Source organism: Macrosteles quadrilineatus, unplaced genomic scaffold, assembly GCF_028750875.1.
Source record: "Macrosteles quadrilineatus isolate MER2022 unplaced genomic scaffold, UCM_ALF_1.0 Scaffold_5__1_contigs__length_97177068, whole genome shotgun sequence".
In the NCBI taxonomy this organism is placed as follows: domain Eukaryota; kingdom Metazoa; phylum Arthropoda; class Insecta; order Hemiptera; family Cicadellidae; genus Macrosteles; species Macrosteles quadrilineatus.
In genome coordinates, this window is record NW_026542598.1 from 81,293,466 (window position 1) to 81,307,737 (window position 14,272).

Below are 14,272 nucleotides of genomic sequence, written 5' to 3' on the forward strand. Positions count from 1 at the left end.
ATGGCGGTTGTAATCTGGGTTTTTATTGATTTATACATTTTGAGCCTCTCCAAAACGTCTATTTAATTTCCCTTATGACAGCAATGTAGAACTTGCAGACCAGTGTTAACGTCATTGATATTGTGATTACTGTCAATAATGTGTTAGGTAAAAGTTGGAACTGTGAATTTCAAAAAGAAGATATCGCTACAAAATAAACAAAATTATTTGTAAGCTTTCTGTTTGGTATTTTAATGATTCAATCAGTTCCAATAACTTCGATGTCACAATTAGAATTGTTACATAACGTAGCGAAAATAGCTTATTACTCTGTCAATTACTAAAACTTAATTGATTTAAGCGTAACTCAAATCAACCGCTTTATTTTGACATCAATTTTAAGCGTAACTCAAATCAACCGCTTTATTTTGACCTCAATTATCCTCAAAACAGAAAATTCAAAACAAAGCCCCTCCCTTGTTATCAAATTAATGCAGTAGACTCTTGGAGCATCAAGCCTATATTGTCCCTTTCTAACTAGCTCTGATGGTCTCATTTCTCTTTTATTTATTTATTTATTATTTATACACAGCAATATACTATTTTACTGAGAGCTTCTTGATGTTTGATACAAATATATCTCTCGATACCTTTCATATTGCCTTTTATCTTTACCTCTTCCATCAAATCCTTCTCCATGGTCTCTAGGTCTTTTCACTCTTTACTAGCAGTGTTCCATTCTAGGTCTTCTTTGACAACATCTCCCTGATCCTTTATGCACCTTTCTGTGTGTCCTACCCATCTATATTTCCTTCTTAGCACCTCTTTGTTATTGTGTATTAATGTGTTGATGTGTGATAGGCCCCGCAGAGGTCTATAATGCCCCCGCCAGGCTCATCGGCCCCGCAGGTACCAGTGCCTGTTCCTGTCTATTGTCGACCACTCACTGAGAAAGAACCTGGGATGAAGGTAAGCTTCATTAATTAAATTTTGATAATTTAGTTTGCTACAATCATTGAAGATTAGATACTAAGGTAGACATCCATTTATCAAACAGCTGTAGCTATTTTTTAAAATTTAAAATAGCTTAGTTGGATGAGTCATTGAGAGAAAAATTGTGTATCGTCATACAGAAAAATAGCTTTTGACCCCAAAGTTCTCAGAAATTAGGTTATAGAATATTGTTGTTGTAGCGACCAAACTTGCTATGTTTGCTCTTGGCTGTTGATCAGCCTCAAACATCTAGAATTTTGTGCATGATGTCACTGGTTGGCTACGTCACGGACATCCCCATGACTATAAGTTACATGACTATACTGGCTGATACAGAGGTATTTTTTAACTGAGAGGTCTTCTGCACCTAGACACATTTTCTTATTATTGGGCTATCTATAATTGATGCTATCTAACAAAAGTTCTATGGTAAATAGAAAGAAAACTATGGTTCAGACCACTCCCTCACAAAAAAATCAATTGCATTGGCGTAGAAAAACAACAAAAATGAAGAACAAATATGTAAAATTATCAAACAGAAAACATTAGTGGACAAGTCGTAAATTTTCCAGTGTGGCCATGTTTATCATAGTCTCGGAAAAAACTCAGGCTGTCTATCAATATATAGGATTTTTTTTTAAGCAGAAAGGGAACGTCGCTTCACTAATAAACAGTAAGAGATGTGTAAAATTTTTGGTTATTCTTGCTAGATCTGGTGTGCGACTGGAGTGAACTTAGCCGGAGGCAGGACTAGAGACGGAGGCAACATTGTTGGGGCCAGTGTCTTCTACTCCAACAGTCACGGGGAGGAGAAGGAGGGGGAAGATGTCCAGAAGGATGACAACCCAGTAGACCAACTCGACAGAGAGCTCAAGGTAATCCAGAACAAAACCTTACACCCTTATGTTATAATAAGACTATTTTAATTTGAATAGGGGTCTGCACACTGCGGGTCCCTGATATTCTCAAGTTGGGTCATACCAACAGTTGGCCCAAGGTATCCTTTCTTAACTGAAATTATTTTTAGGCCAAGCTCGGAATGAGTCAAGTGTTTGTGGAGATGCTTGGTCTAAAATTAACAATTTTGCCACAATTGCAGGTTGTGGTTTTGCCGCCATTGTCAAAGACCACCATGATCACAGTAGATATTCATGATTTTGCTGCAACTGCAGAATATCATGATTTCTCCGTGACTGTGAGAGATGATCACAATATCACTGCGTCTATGAAATTTTTATGTTTTTACACATTAGTTATTACTGTTATTACACAGATAGCCTACTGTTACTACTGTACGATGGCAATAGGTCGTCTGGTCCGACCTTGCCACAACCAACGCGTTATCTTAGAGGAGTTTTTGATAGGGGCTTACTTGTGTGTCGACTCCTATTCTGATCTAAAGCCCTAAATCATGATGTCTGTTGTCAGGAGGGCGAGAGAGAGCGTCAAGACAATGAGCAGGTGTTGTCCTCCCTGGTGTGGATCTGTACAAGCACTCACTCAGTCAGTAGGGTAACTGTGATAGATGCCAACAACCCAGCTGATATACTAGAGTCATTCAATGTCTGCCAGTCCTACCTGCTGTGTATAGCCAGTGTCCCAGGTATTTCCCTCAACTACCTTAGATTTTAACTAAAATAAATAATATTTAATGGATAAAATATTGCAATATTACTTTTGTCAAATTATAAAGATCCTGCTGGTAAACACAGAAATAAAAATATTCTTTAAAAATCTGTGAGTGATCAATGAAAAAAACAAAATATATTTTTACATACATATTCATATTGCTTTGAACACAAGTTGCAGTTCTATGGGAACATAAAAAGTGTAACTAAGTATGAAATTTGAGAATCTATTGTCACACTCATCCGAATAGGTCTTGATTTTGAACCTATACATCACATTGATAGGGTTCAAAATGGATAATTTTGCAGTCTTAAATACTTTTAATTACTGATACTTAGTTTTGTCATTGTAAGGCTTCAGCAAGATACTATTCCTATTGGTTAGTGATTATGTCTTTGCAGGTGCCTTGCCGAGTGACTACCTCAGCTCAGACGAGCCCGAGGTGCCAGAGACTAGTGTGGAGGTGCCTGCGACCACTGAGACAACCGAAACTGAGGAGCCCAAGGATGGGGAGGGGGAGATGGAGCCCTCGGAGCCCAAGATCGGACAGATCACGTTTGTCAGTTGCGCCACAGGCAGTGACGATGTTACCACTCTACCTCCCGTCTCTGAACATACTTCACAGGACAACATCAACAATGGTGGGATTTAAATAAACAAAATGGTAGACAGTGTCGATATGGCACCACAGCTACTAGTTTTATTCCAAATATTATTATAAAATCCAAACAATGTTACCCTATAGAACAAGGTTTTTGAACTATTCTAAATTAAAAATAGTACATAAAACTACCTGTTTTTGGATTTCATAAATTATTTTTAACTAAACCCTAGTTCTGGGGAGCTAGATGTTCTAGTGGTAGAGCGCGGGGCTTCGATGTCTGAGGTCCCTGGTTCAAATCCTTCCAATCACCAATGGATTTAATCTATAATGATAATGTAGATCATTATTCTAATCATTTGATTGAAAAGTATTAAAGTATTAATGCTCCAATCCTCTAGGACTAGCTTGAGCTAGTTATGTGTAAAAAAGTTCCAGTCTAGAATTTATTGTCCTAAAGGTGGGACATTAAAATAAAATGAAAAAAATAAAAAAACCTTAATTCTAAGATATTTTCTGTCAGTGCCATTCAAGTAAAGCAGTGTAAGGGCAATGAAACATTCTTTTCCTACAGTTACCTAACAATGTACATGTTCTCTCACTGATTTGAGAAAGCAAAGTGGCCGATTCGCTCATCAGTGAGACAATGTTAACATTGTCTCACTCTAATTACTTTGTCTCACTCCAGATTTTCAACGTGAAGGCACGAAATAGTGAGCGCATAACATGCAGGCAACGTCGTATGCGCGCGAAATACGTTGGCAGCACTGGCTGTAAATCAGCTGGTCAGCTATTGTACTGTTGTATTTGTCACTTCACGTTAAATGTTATATTAAAAGTTCACTTCTGTGTAAAAATAGGTTATGTTTCTTCACCAATTTATTTGTTTTATGGTAACTGTAGGAAAAGTATAATGTGCAACTCGAGTTCAAAGTACAATTGCCTCACTCGAGAAACCATTCCTCACTCGCCTACGGCTCGTGAGTAAGGATTTCTCTCGAGTGAGTCAATTGATCACTTTTCTCACTAGTTGCACAAATAACTATCTCATTCTTATCAACTAATTTAGTTCATTCACTGTTAATGGAGACTTATGTCATGTTTTTTATGTTATAGATTCCGTGACACCCCAACATCAGCTGGTGAATAATTTGAAAGATGAACTGATAAAAGACAGTTTAACAGCTGGAAGTGCAGGTAATTTTGCCTAATTAAATGTGGAATATTTCTTACTCTAACGATACTAAGGCCTTAAAGAGATATAGGTGAGAGTTAGTAAGCTAAAACAGTTTTTTTTTTTAATAAACATTGTTGTATTTAAAAATAATGCCTAACCTGATTAATTTGAACACCCAATTTTTAAGGAGTACACAGCAAAGCTTTATGTAAGAAAGCTTTTCTTAGCTTATAGGGTAAACTTAGTATTAGTTAATATTTGTCATTTGCTATCAATTATAGATGCTTTTGAATAACATGTCGACGTTAGTAACAAGACCAGGGTTTGCACCGTTCCTTTACAATAAACGGTAATAAAAGCTTGGATAGACAGTAAAAATATTTTATCCTGTTTTGTGTTTTTTGCAGAAGAATGTGAAGTATCTCCGACACCATCGCGACGACTCCTGAAGGACCTCAAAGAAGGACTGTTGAAGGACGGGATTGCCAACACCCCTAATGGTAGGGTCTCTGGTATTTATCCTATCTAGCCTGTGTGATGAGCTATATCTTTGGCCAAACTGCACCTTTATTTCACCCGTTGGCCTAATTGAATGGTTGCTAACCACTTCTTCACCATAGTGAGTAGTAACAACAGCTCACTAAATAGTGCCCAAGTTATCTTGTCATGCAACAGCACTAATCGGAGAAATCTAATTTCCTATCCCTATTAAAATATATTTACTATAGAAATTGCAACAGCTTGGCCTCATCAAGTTAAAAAACTTGTCGGTGAGGTCCAATTGATGTATAAAAATAACAAACAAAAAGTTTACATTTTTTTCTTTTTTTCTAGAACAAAGATTTCTAAATAATACTATTTCTACGGCGGTTTGTGGCCGGCACTTTAACTTGAAACAAAGTAATTGGCAGCACTCTAAAAAATCTAAATGATAGACAGTGTGTCATATTTGGCTTTACAAGAACTGAAGGTAGACCTAAAATTGGTGAAAAATATTCATTTTCCAAAGGCTTGTTAGTTGCGATTGTTTTGTAAATGTTTGTTTAGGTTTGCAATCCTGGTGTGTCGAAAATGAGATTGTTGTTATAGTGAAACTGATAGAATTGACAATGGTGGTTTTTAGATGAGGGTCGACAACAGAATATATTGTTTTCAATAGCTATACAAATTCATAATGGACAAAAGCACTTTGTAAGTCTTAATCTGGATTTTCAGAGAACGGGTTGGCCAATGAGCAGTTAGAGAAGATGAGCTCAGTTCTGCCAACCGTGTGGCTCGGCTCACAAAACGGCTCAGTGTTCGTCCATTCAGCTGTGTCTCAATGGAGAAGATGTCTACATTCTATCAAGCTAAAAGACTCTGTGCTCAGTATAGTGTAAGTGCAAGTTACTTAAAAAACATAACATGTTTACCGTGTTTAATGTGTTTACTGTTTCGGTTCCCGAGGTCATAGGTTCGAATCTCGCCAATCACCAATGGATTTCGTCTATGTGATAATGCCACGATCCTTTAGGCCTAGCCTGAAGTAATGTGTAAAACGTTTCCAGTGTAGAGCTGAATGTCCTAGGACGTACTGTTGTGACTAAAACAAATGGAGATTTAATTAATTGGTTAAATTAAAACACCTTTAAATAAAAAAGAAGTTTTTTTTTTGTGAAGGTATGTTTTTGTTACTTGAAAAATTATTGCAAAAATGTTTCATTCTTATTAGTAAATAAACCAGTTTTGACAACTTTAAGCTATTATTTTTTATTTTCAAGTCACTTTATAACTTGAAGGGATTAGTTTCTAGATCCTGTCACATTGTGAAAACTTATTCATTACCAATTCAGATGGAAAATGACCGCAATAATCCATAAAATATCCTGAATGTGGTATCTTTGTTTTAGCCAAGGGAAACAAGAAAACCTGCCGTGACTGTGAAATATTAACATTTTTTCCATAGTGTTTTTCCCAACCTTTGTGTGTTTTGAGTTAATTTTGGTAGTTTGAAGCATACGGACAATAAACTATGCAGTCAAAGAAGTTTTAGATCAAGTTTTACACATTAACCTTGTTGTTGCAGGCATGTCAGTGGTCGAGTGTTGTGTGCTCTTGCTGATGGCACTGTGGCAGTATTCAGGAGAGGGCTGGATGGTCAATGGGACCTCAGCAAGGTATGGACTACTGAATTTGTTAGAAATTGATATCCTACTAATATTATAAACGAGAGGTCGTCCAGTGGTCGAAACTCGACCAAAAATATGTAATGTGTTCACTTATCTATTTTCACCCCACACTGTAAATAAAACATGTGATTGGAGTTTCTTTCATTTGTTTTGATTTTCTGTTTATATTTCGTTGTTATTTCGTAACCAGCATAGCAACGCATAAGATCCATGTTAATTTTTTCAAATTTTTAAACTCATTTTTTGTGCTTATCTTTGAGCCTATTTAAATTTATAAAGGGATTCTGCACACCTACAGGAAAATAGCTTTCCAACGGTATGCGTAGATTTTCCCTACGATGCACACGAGCTGAGAAAAAAGGTTTTAAAGAAACATGCTTGCCTATTAATATATAGATGAGAAAGTTTGGATGTATGGATGTATGGATGTATGTTTGTGACAAGTGAACGCGAAAAATACTGGTCGGATTGGGCTGAAATTTGGCATGATGATAGCTCACATTCCCGATTAACATATAGGCATATTCTTATTTCAAAAATCCTTTCGGGCTCCGCCCCAGTGGCTCTGGAGTTTCCCATGTTAACCTTATGAGAAATGAAATTATTGAATCTTAACAGCTGTTTCAATTAAACAAGTTGGTTCTGTTCTGTGATGTTCAATAGCATTAAAGTTACAAAAATTACCAACAGGGTGCAGCACTATTATTTCTTTTACATTTATGACAACAGCTAATTTGCAACCAAAAGGTGAGTGAGCGTAGCGAACGAACTTCAACCTGGAGGCGAGTTAGCGTAGCGAACGAGCTAACTTGAAGGCAAGTGAGCGCAGCGAACGAGCTCCAACCTAAAGGTGAGTGAGCGTAGCGAACAAACTTCAACCAGGACGTGATTGAGCCATGCGAACGAGATAATCTTGAAAATTAAGAAGTTAAACGGGGCAAAGCCCGCGGGTTACAGCTAGTATAACTATAATTATAACCATTCAAACATTTTTAAAAAGACATAATGTCCTCTTCACTGCCAATGATGTGTTAATTTTAAAGTTTCCCCAAAGTGAGATCCTTAGACGTTGTTTGGAGTGAAAAAATCAAGAATGTGGAACATTATCTAATTGATACTGTGACCGCAGGAGATGGCCACGGTGTCACGTAAACCGCAAGAGGTGCTCAATAATGTTGCCACAATCAAAGTAGGCGTAGATGTTACTATAATTGTAATGTAAATGTTCAGTAAATGTTCCCAATAAATAAATAATACATTTTCTTTTATTCATTCTATGATTTAAATTTATTTAAAAAAAATGCACTTAGATTTCACACTTAGATTTAAATTATGAGAATTTGATAAAAATCATAAAGTAGTCAATGTACAAAAATGTTTGTAAAAATATTTTTTCTCCTTGATTCCACTGTAAAATGTTAAAGTAGGCACAAGTTATTTTTTTTAAGCTGTATCTCTTTTATAGTTTAAAATCTAGAAAACTAAGAATTGTGTTTGGATTTTATTTTAATGTTTTGCAAACACTTAACATACAAACCACGTTAACAGATCAAGTTAACGTACGGTTGTGTTTCAGTACAGTTAGATAAAGTAATTCAAGAATTTACGGTAGTATTAATAGAATTTTACATTCACTTTATCACAATTGTATAATGTTACAGTACCATCTGGTAAACCTAGGACCTCCTCAACATTCTATCCGTTGTCTAGTCTCCGTCCACAACAAGGTTTGGTGTGGCTACAAGAACATGATACACGTCCTCGACCCCAAGACATTGGCTGTGCAGGTAACATACTACTTTACCTCCTTCCGGATGTGTTCGATACAGTTGATTCATGACAATGTGACATTTGAGGTACCTGACGAGTGTAAAATTACCTAAATTGTTTGATTGCCAGAAATTAGTTCTAAATTTAAAGGAGACAAGAAAATTCAATTGATGAAATCTCATACTTCTTAAGCACTAAGCTTGATTAGATAAGGCATATTTTACACAATGCCTATTGAATATTGGACAGTGCAGCTGTAAAGATTTCTGTTATAAAAATTCAGTATTGTACAGACTTAAGCTGATGACTCATTCATCATACCATTAAATAACTGAGAGTAAACTGTAGAATAAAGATAATCAGTCATAACTAGAAGGCGACCTAGACCCGGGACCGATTTGCAGTCACAATTGACGTGGTTGTCAAAGTAAATCTATGCTGGTGTTTCTGCTCAAAACTGTGAATTTTTTTTTTACAAACAATGAGTATGTTAATCACTTTTGAACTAGTAACAATATTTAAAAATCAATCCTCGGAACCAGGACAATCATTACCACCATTGATTTTTCTGTACCTAGTAAGTCTAAGCATTGTTAATTGAAGATGAGAAATGTTAAGGTTTACTATTAATTTTGTTGTCTGAACAGCTCAATTGTGTGTTGTAGACATCTATTTACGCACATCCTCGCAAGGAGAGCCAAGTTAGACAGATGTCCTGGGTAGGTGATGGAGTGTGGGTGTCTATACGTCTAGACTCTACGTTGCGGCTGTACCATGCTCACACCTACAAGCACCTGCAGGACGTCGACATTGAACCATATGTCAGCAAGATGCTCGGTGAGTCTGGAGGAAAAAAATTCATTTTAAATCACTAATGCAAATAATATAGCTTATTATTTCAAGGTGTTTTAATTTATATTGTTTTTTGTACAGTTTAAGAAATTTCTCTTTTACGTCTAAGTTATGCAAAATTAAGGAAAACAATACAGTTTTGCCTAATTTAGAATTAAAGTTGAAGATTGTGTTTGTTCATTATGATACCATGAAGGAGTAGCTATTGCATAAGGGCCGAGTTCATGGTCATTTCAAATAAATCCAAGCCAGAAATAATTTGGGCCAAACTCAGGGCTAGCTGAGCCGAGCCTTTATTTTCACGATCATATAAAGCCTCTGGGAAGATGCACAATCGAAAATCAACGATTTTGATGTGCACGATATTGTTGTGACAGTTGTGAAAGTTAACAATATTTCCATGACCCATGACCGCAGAAGACTTTCAGAAAATCGCTGCTCGGTTTTACCGTGAAAATTTCCTAATTTTGCAGTGTGTTTTGCTGAGTCTGCATGGTCTAGATTTAACAGTGATCTCAGAAGATGTTCACAATTTGCCTTGAAGTGGAAAACATTGAGGATTTAGCTGTGACTGCTGAAACTATTCACAATTTATCTGTGACTGTGAAAGATGTTCACCATTTTACGGAAACTGTGGTAGACGTTCACGACTTTGCGGTGACCGCAGAAGACGTTCTTAGTTTTGCTATGACTACAGTAGATATTCACGATTTTGTCAAGGCTGTAGAAAACATTTGTTTGTTGCTTTGTTCTAAAGTTTCAATTGAATATCTAATACAGGATGTATTTTATAAATATGATGTGAATCTATAACCTTCTCATCCATAGTCTTTTGTGTGGTCTTTGACTAGTAGGATTCCCAACCATACTCCTAACCACTCTGTTTATGATTTCTTTCACAAGAAATAATTATGACCACGAGAAATCATTTTTACTGTTAAATGTTGATAAATATATTTAGTACACTATACTTACTTATATATTTTTATTATGTAAATAAAACAGCACTCACACAATTCATAGACATTTAAAACACATAACCATACAGTGAGTGTAGCTTCTAATAGTGTGTAGAAGATTGAATGGCAGATGCATGTTTGTCCATTCATACTCATCTTTGGGCGCAAAATGTGGCTGACAAATAAATATTGGCAAAAGTTATTCTCTAGAGTATCTCTATAACTATACAATCTATCACAAACAAATGTCCTACTCAAGTATGAGACAATTACAAATGTTCTTATTATGTTTAAACTGCCTAAAATTAGATGTTCATGTAGATTATTAGAAAAAAATATGCAAATTTAAAACTTATTGTTATGAAAATATTTATCAGTATGTGAGTGAACCACATTTTGCACCCGACCTGTGTACATTGCTCATTGCTTCACTAGAGTATGCTTGTGTTTGTTACGCTGTCGTCTGGACGCTGGCTTGTTGTTCCCACCAATCACGCGCGTAGCAGTGTTCCCTACAGGTATATTCACCCACACTCCTTTTATTACCATTCGTCATGCATTGGTTTTTCTTCCTATTCTTTTAGTAGTGGTTTTTATTTTGTGTTTAGGGCTTTTCTATAATGTGAATATTTGTTATGTATTTTTTGTGAAGGAATGTTCAAAAACCTGGACTTGTTATTATCTAACATACCCCTTTTCTTGGATACATTTAATTGATTACCTAATGACAAATTTAATATGTCATATTATTTAACGAATGAATTATGTGTTGGTGCTATCCTGCAGATGAAATAAAAGACATATATACCAATACTATTTTGATCCTTTGTACAGACCTGATGAAGACCAGTGAGAGTGTATAAAATAGTTCCCAATGTAATGTCTTTTGAATATACAGCATACTTAACACTTGTAAATAAATATATTAATCACTTGATTAGTGTTAGAAGAAGTCTTTTATTTTGTTGTTATTGTATGTAACCTTTGACTATTAATACAACGTACAGTAGACTCCCTCTTATCCGGACTCCTCGGGACCCAGGCCAGTACTTTCCGGTTAAATCAACGTCCCCAAAAACTTAGTAAAACGGACCGTTTGCTGTGATATTCGACTTAAATTTAGGAGAGCATTGTATTTAGACACATGATCACTGGTCCCAAATCTTTCCCACGAGAACAGTCGTTTCATTACCACCCACTTCCTGTCGATCTAGTCCGGTTAAACCAATGTGCTGATAAAAATTTTCCGGTTAAAGAGATGCCATTTCCGCTGAGTGTAGTCCGGTTAAAAGGTGTCCGGATAAGAGGGAGTATACTGTAACTCAACAGTTGTATGCTTTGGATGTAAGTTTAGTGAAATGTTTCCCCATTTTAATTGTGTGTCAGTTAATGTGATAATGCCTTTATTTTTTTTTTTTTGTCACAAATTCCTTATGCACATCAGTTTTGCTCTATGACACCAAAATACTCTCTAACTTACTCTTGCTAAGGTTTTGATAGTGTAAATCAATAAATTGAGTTAATTTGAAAAATATATTTTAAGTTCAAATTTTATGAAGTAGTGTGACTAAGAGAATTACAGATAGATGGGCAACATTTTTTACACTTTATAATGTTGTCTATTCATTCTCTTTTTTAATAACTTAAGAACTAGATAGACAAGAAGAGACATGAAATATTCCACTTCCATGCTTTGTCGACTATTTGTTGCATTAGAAAACTACTATAAAAAAAATCATGTTCCACAGTTTCTACACTACCTAGGCAAGGTTTGTTTTTAAAGGTTTTTGTCAGGATGAATGTTAGATAACATTAATAAAGGTTTCATATCATAAAATAAGATACATCGTTGACAATAGTGAAAACATAAATATTTTTTACTCAATTGTGGTGTTTGTTGACTTATCTTTCCAGTTTATAGTACAAAAAACTATAAATTATTTCTCATTAAGAGTTTTATTTCAGAAGTTAGAAACCGTGTAGTATTTTCCCTTTACTATTAGTAGCTAAAACCTTTGATTATAAAATTGATCTAGACATTTCCCATGTTGTTGGTATGTTAAATTTGTTTGCTATTTTAAGAATGTACATAGTTTAATTGAACCACCCACATAAATGCTGATGTAACATTATTGATGACTGTCGAATACGCCAACTTGTTAATCAGACCAAAGTAAAAGCACTTATATTATTAAAGGTTCAAATACCTGCTGTACTGCTTTTAGGCAATCCAATGTTATTGTAAACTGAAACTCGTCTAGTTTCGGCACCTGTGGGGCACCTTCATCAGGCTGTACAAGGTTTTCTATTTCATACAAAGAGCGTCATATTGTTTAACACAAAAAAAAAAATTTAAACACGACATGAACACGAATACAAAACATATATGGGAACTAATCAGTTAAAAAAACAGACTACGCTAACCCGGCGGAGTTTGAGTCCAGACTCGTAGCAGGTTTAAACCTTTTAGCGAATTTCCCATATAGGGAATAAGCTATTACCGTAGTACTCATGGTAAGACCTGGACGCGGGACCGATTTTTTTTTTGTTTTGAGGTCCCTAGAGGCCAAAAACACCATCCGTTCAAATTCATATATATATATTTATATATATATATATATGTGTGTGTCCGTCAGCACGATAACTCAAGCAAAAATGATCCGATTTTGATGAAATTTGGTAAAAACGTGTAAACGTACGTTTATTCGAACGAGTTCGCGATCCAGCATGATCGGACCATGGGAACGGGGGTTTACGGGGGGTTTTATGGGGTAAAAATAGGTTTTTCCCATTTTTGACCCAAAAAACATAAAATTTAGCAATTTCTTTCCAAACCATTTTGTAGAGCTTAAAAAAACAAATAATTTAGTATTTTGAAGCGTTATTATGCGCCTAATGGTTACGGAGAAAATTCCAAAAAATTGTAAATTTAAAATTCCCATGTTATTCTTATGGAGAATAAGTAAACTGGTGTAGTTTGCTTGTTTGTGAACATATTTTGATCAAATTTGGAAAATGTTTTTATTTTTTACTAACTATTCACATTTTACAAAAAAAACAGTTTTACCCTCCCTGATGCAGCAAACCTAAGTACTTGTTAAACTAATTCTATTTAAATCAAGAATAAATGTTATATTTTTAAGTAGACATTTCAGTGTAAATCCAATCAGTCAAATGGAAATTCGCTTAGTCTGCAGGTTTGCTGCGGCGGGGGTATTTAATATATTTTGGCAATCTGGAGGCTAACATCTATAATGCACTTATTTTAAACTATAGCATCTTTTTGTCAACACCACTATCTCGGCAACAAAAATATGAGTGAGTACAATTAATTGTAGACTGACACTGTGTGAGTTGTTGAATCCACTATGTTCTATTTTACTATAAAATGGGTTACTGCTGGTCTTTATAAATTGAATGTTTACCTCAGTATCTATAAGTCAATGCCAACAACACAAGAGCAAGAAGCTTTCAAACACCAACACTTGATATTATGTTTGATGTCAGAACTGTTGTTTCAGGCACTGGTAAGCTGGGTTTCTCGTTTGTCCGAATCACTGCTCTCCTCATCTCCTCCAATAGATTGTGGATCGGAACTGGCAATGGTGTTATCATCTCTGTGCCACTCTCAGAGAGTGAGTTCAATGCCATCAGAGAGAAGTAAGGTACAGAGGAAACTTATCGGACTTTCAGCTCTGGTATGTTGTGCCGGAAATGTACTTTTGACGAACAACGAAGAGCCCGAACGGCGAGGACTGTGCAGGAGTTCCTATCACACAAGGCATACGGTCTTCCTCCACCGTGAGCGTTGGAGGGCGAGGGGAGTGGGTTGGGACTTCGCCCTAGACACCACTTCAGTGTACCATGGAGTGTATCCTCTGTTCCTTACTTCTCTGTGATGCTATATAGTTCTGTTATTAAATCTTAGGTAATTTCCTTGCTTGGAATCGAGCTCATTATATTGGTTAATTTTAAATATTGATATTAGGGTCAAAACAAACAACTGTTTCAACTAGGAGATTTTTTTACCTGGTTTAAATATTTTATGTCTAGATGAAATTGCAATTCTTGTGTTTTATAAACGGCTTTTTAAAATTGAAACTATATAACCTATTGCTTTAATTTAAGCATAATAGATTAGTTC

At 35.6% G+C, this 14,272-nt stretch overlaps 1 protein-coding gene across 14 annotated transcripts in view; it reads left to right on the forward strand.

Annotated features, from left to right (window-relative positions):
- The window catches only part of LOC128996056 (C-Jun-amino-terminal kinase-interacting protein 4-like), a 63,729-nt gene that overhangs the window by 39,652 nt on the left and 9,805 nt on the right, over window positions 1–14,272 (forward strand). For all 14 annotated transcript variants that reach the window (XM_054421193.1, XM_054421202.1, XM_054421195.1 and 11 more), the window contains 11 exons: window positions 841–948; window positions 1,683–1,847; window positions 2,401–2,575; window positions 3,003–3,242; window positions 4,319–4,399; window positions 4,787–4,879; window positions 5,595–5,754; window positions 6,445–6,535; window positions 8,209–8,334; window positions 8,983–9,154; window positions 13,650–13,763. In XM_054421193.1, the coding sequence (XP_054277168.1) occupies window positions 841–948; window positions 1,683–1,847; window positions 2,401–2,575; window positions 3,003–3,242; window positions 4,319–4,399; window positions 4,787–4,879; window positions 5,595–5,754; window positions 6,445–6,535; window positions 8,209–8,334; window positions 8,983–9,154; window positions 13,650–13,763 (1,525 nt within the window). The remainder of the gene's footprint in view (window positions 1–840; window positions 949–1,682; window positions 1,848–2,400; window positions 2,576–3,002; window positions 3,243–4,318; window positions 4,400–4,786; window positions 4,880–5,594; window positions 5,755–6,444; window positions 6,536–8,208; window positions 8,335–8,982; window positions 9,155–13,649; window positions 13,764–14,272) is intronic.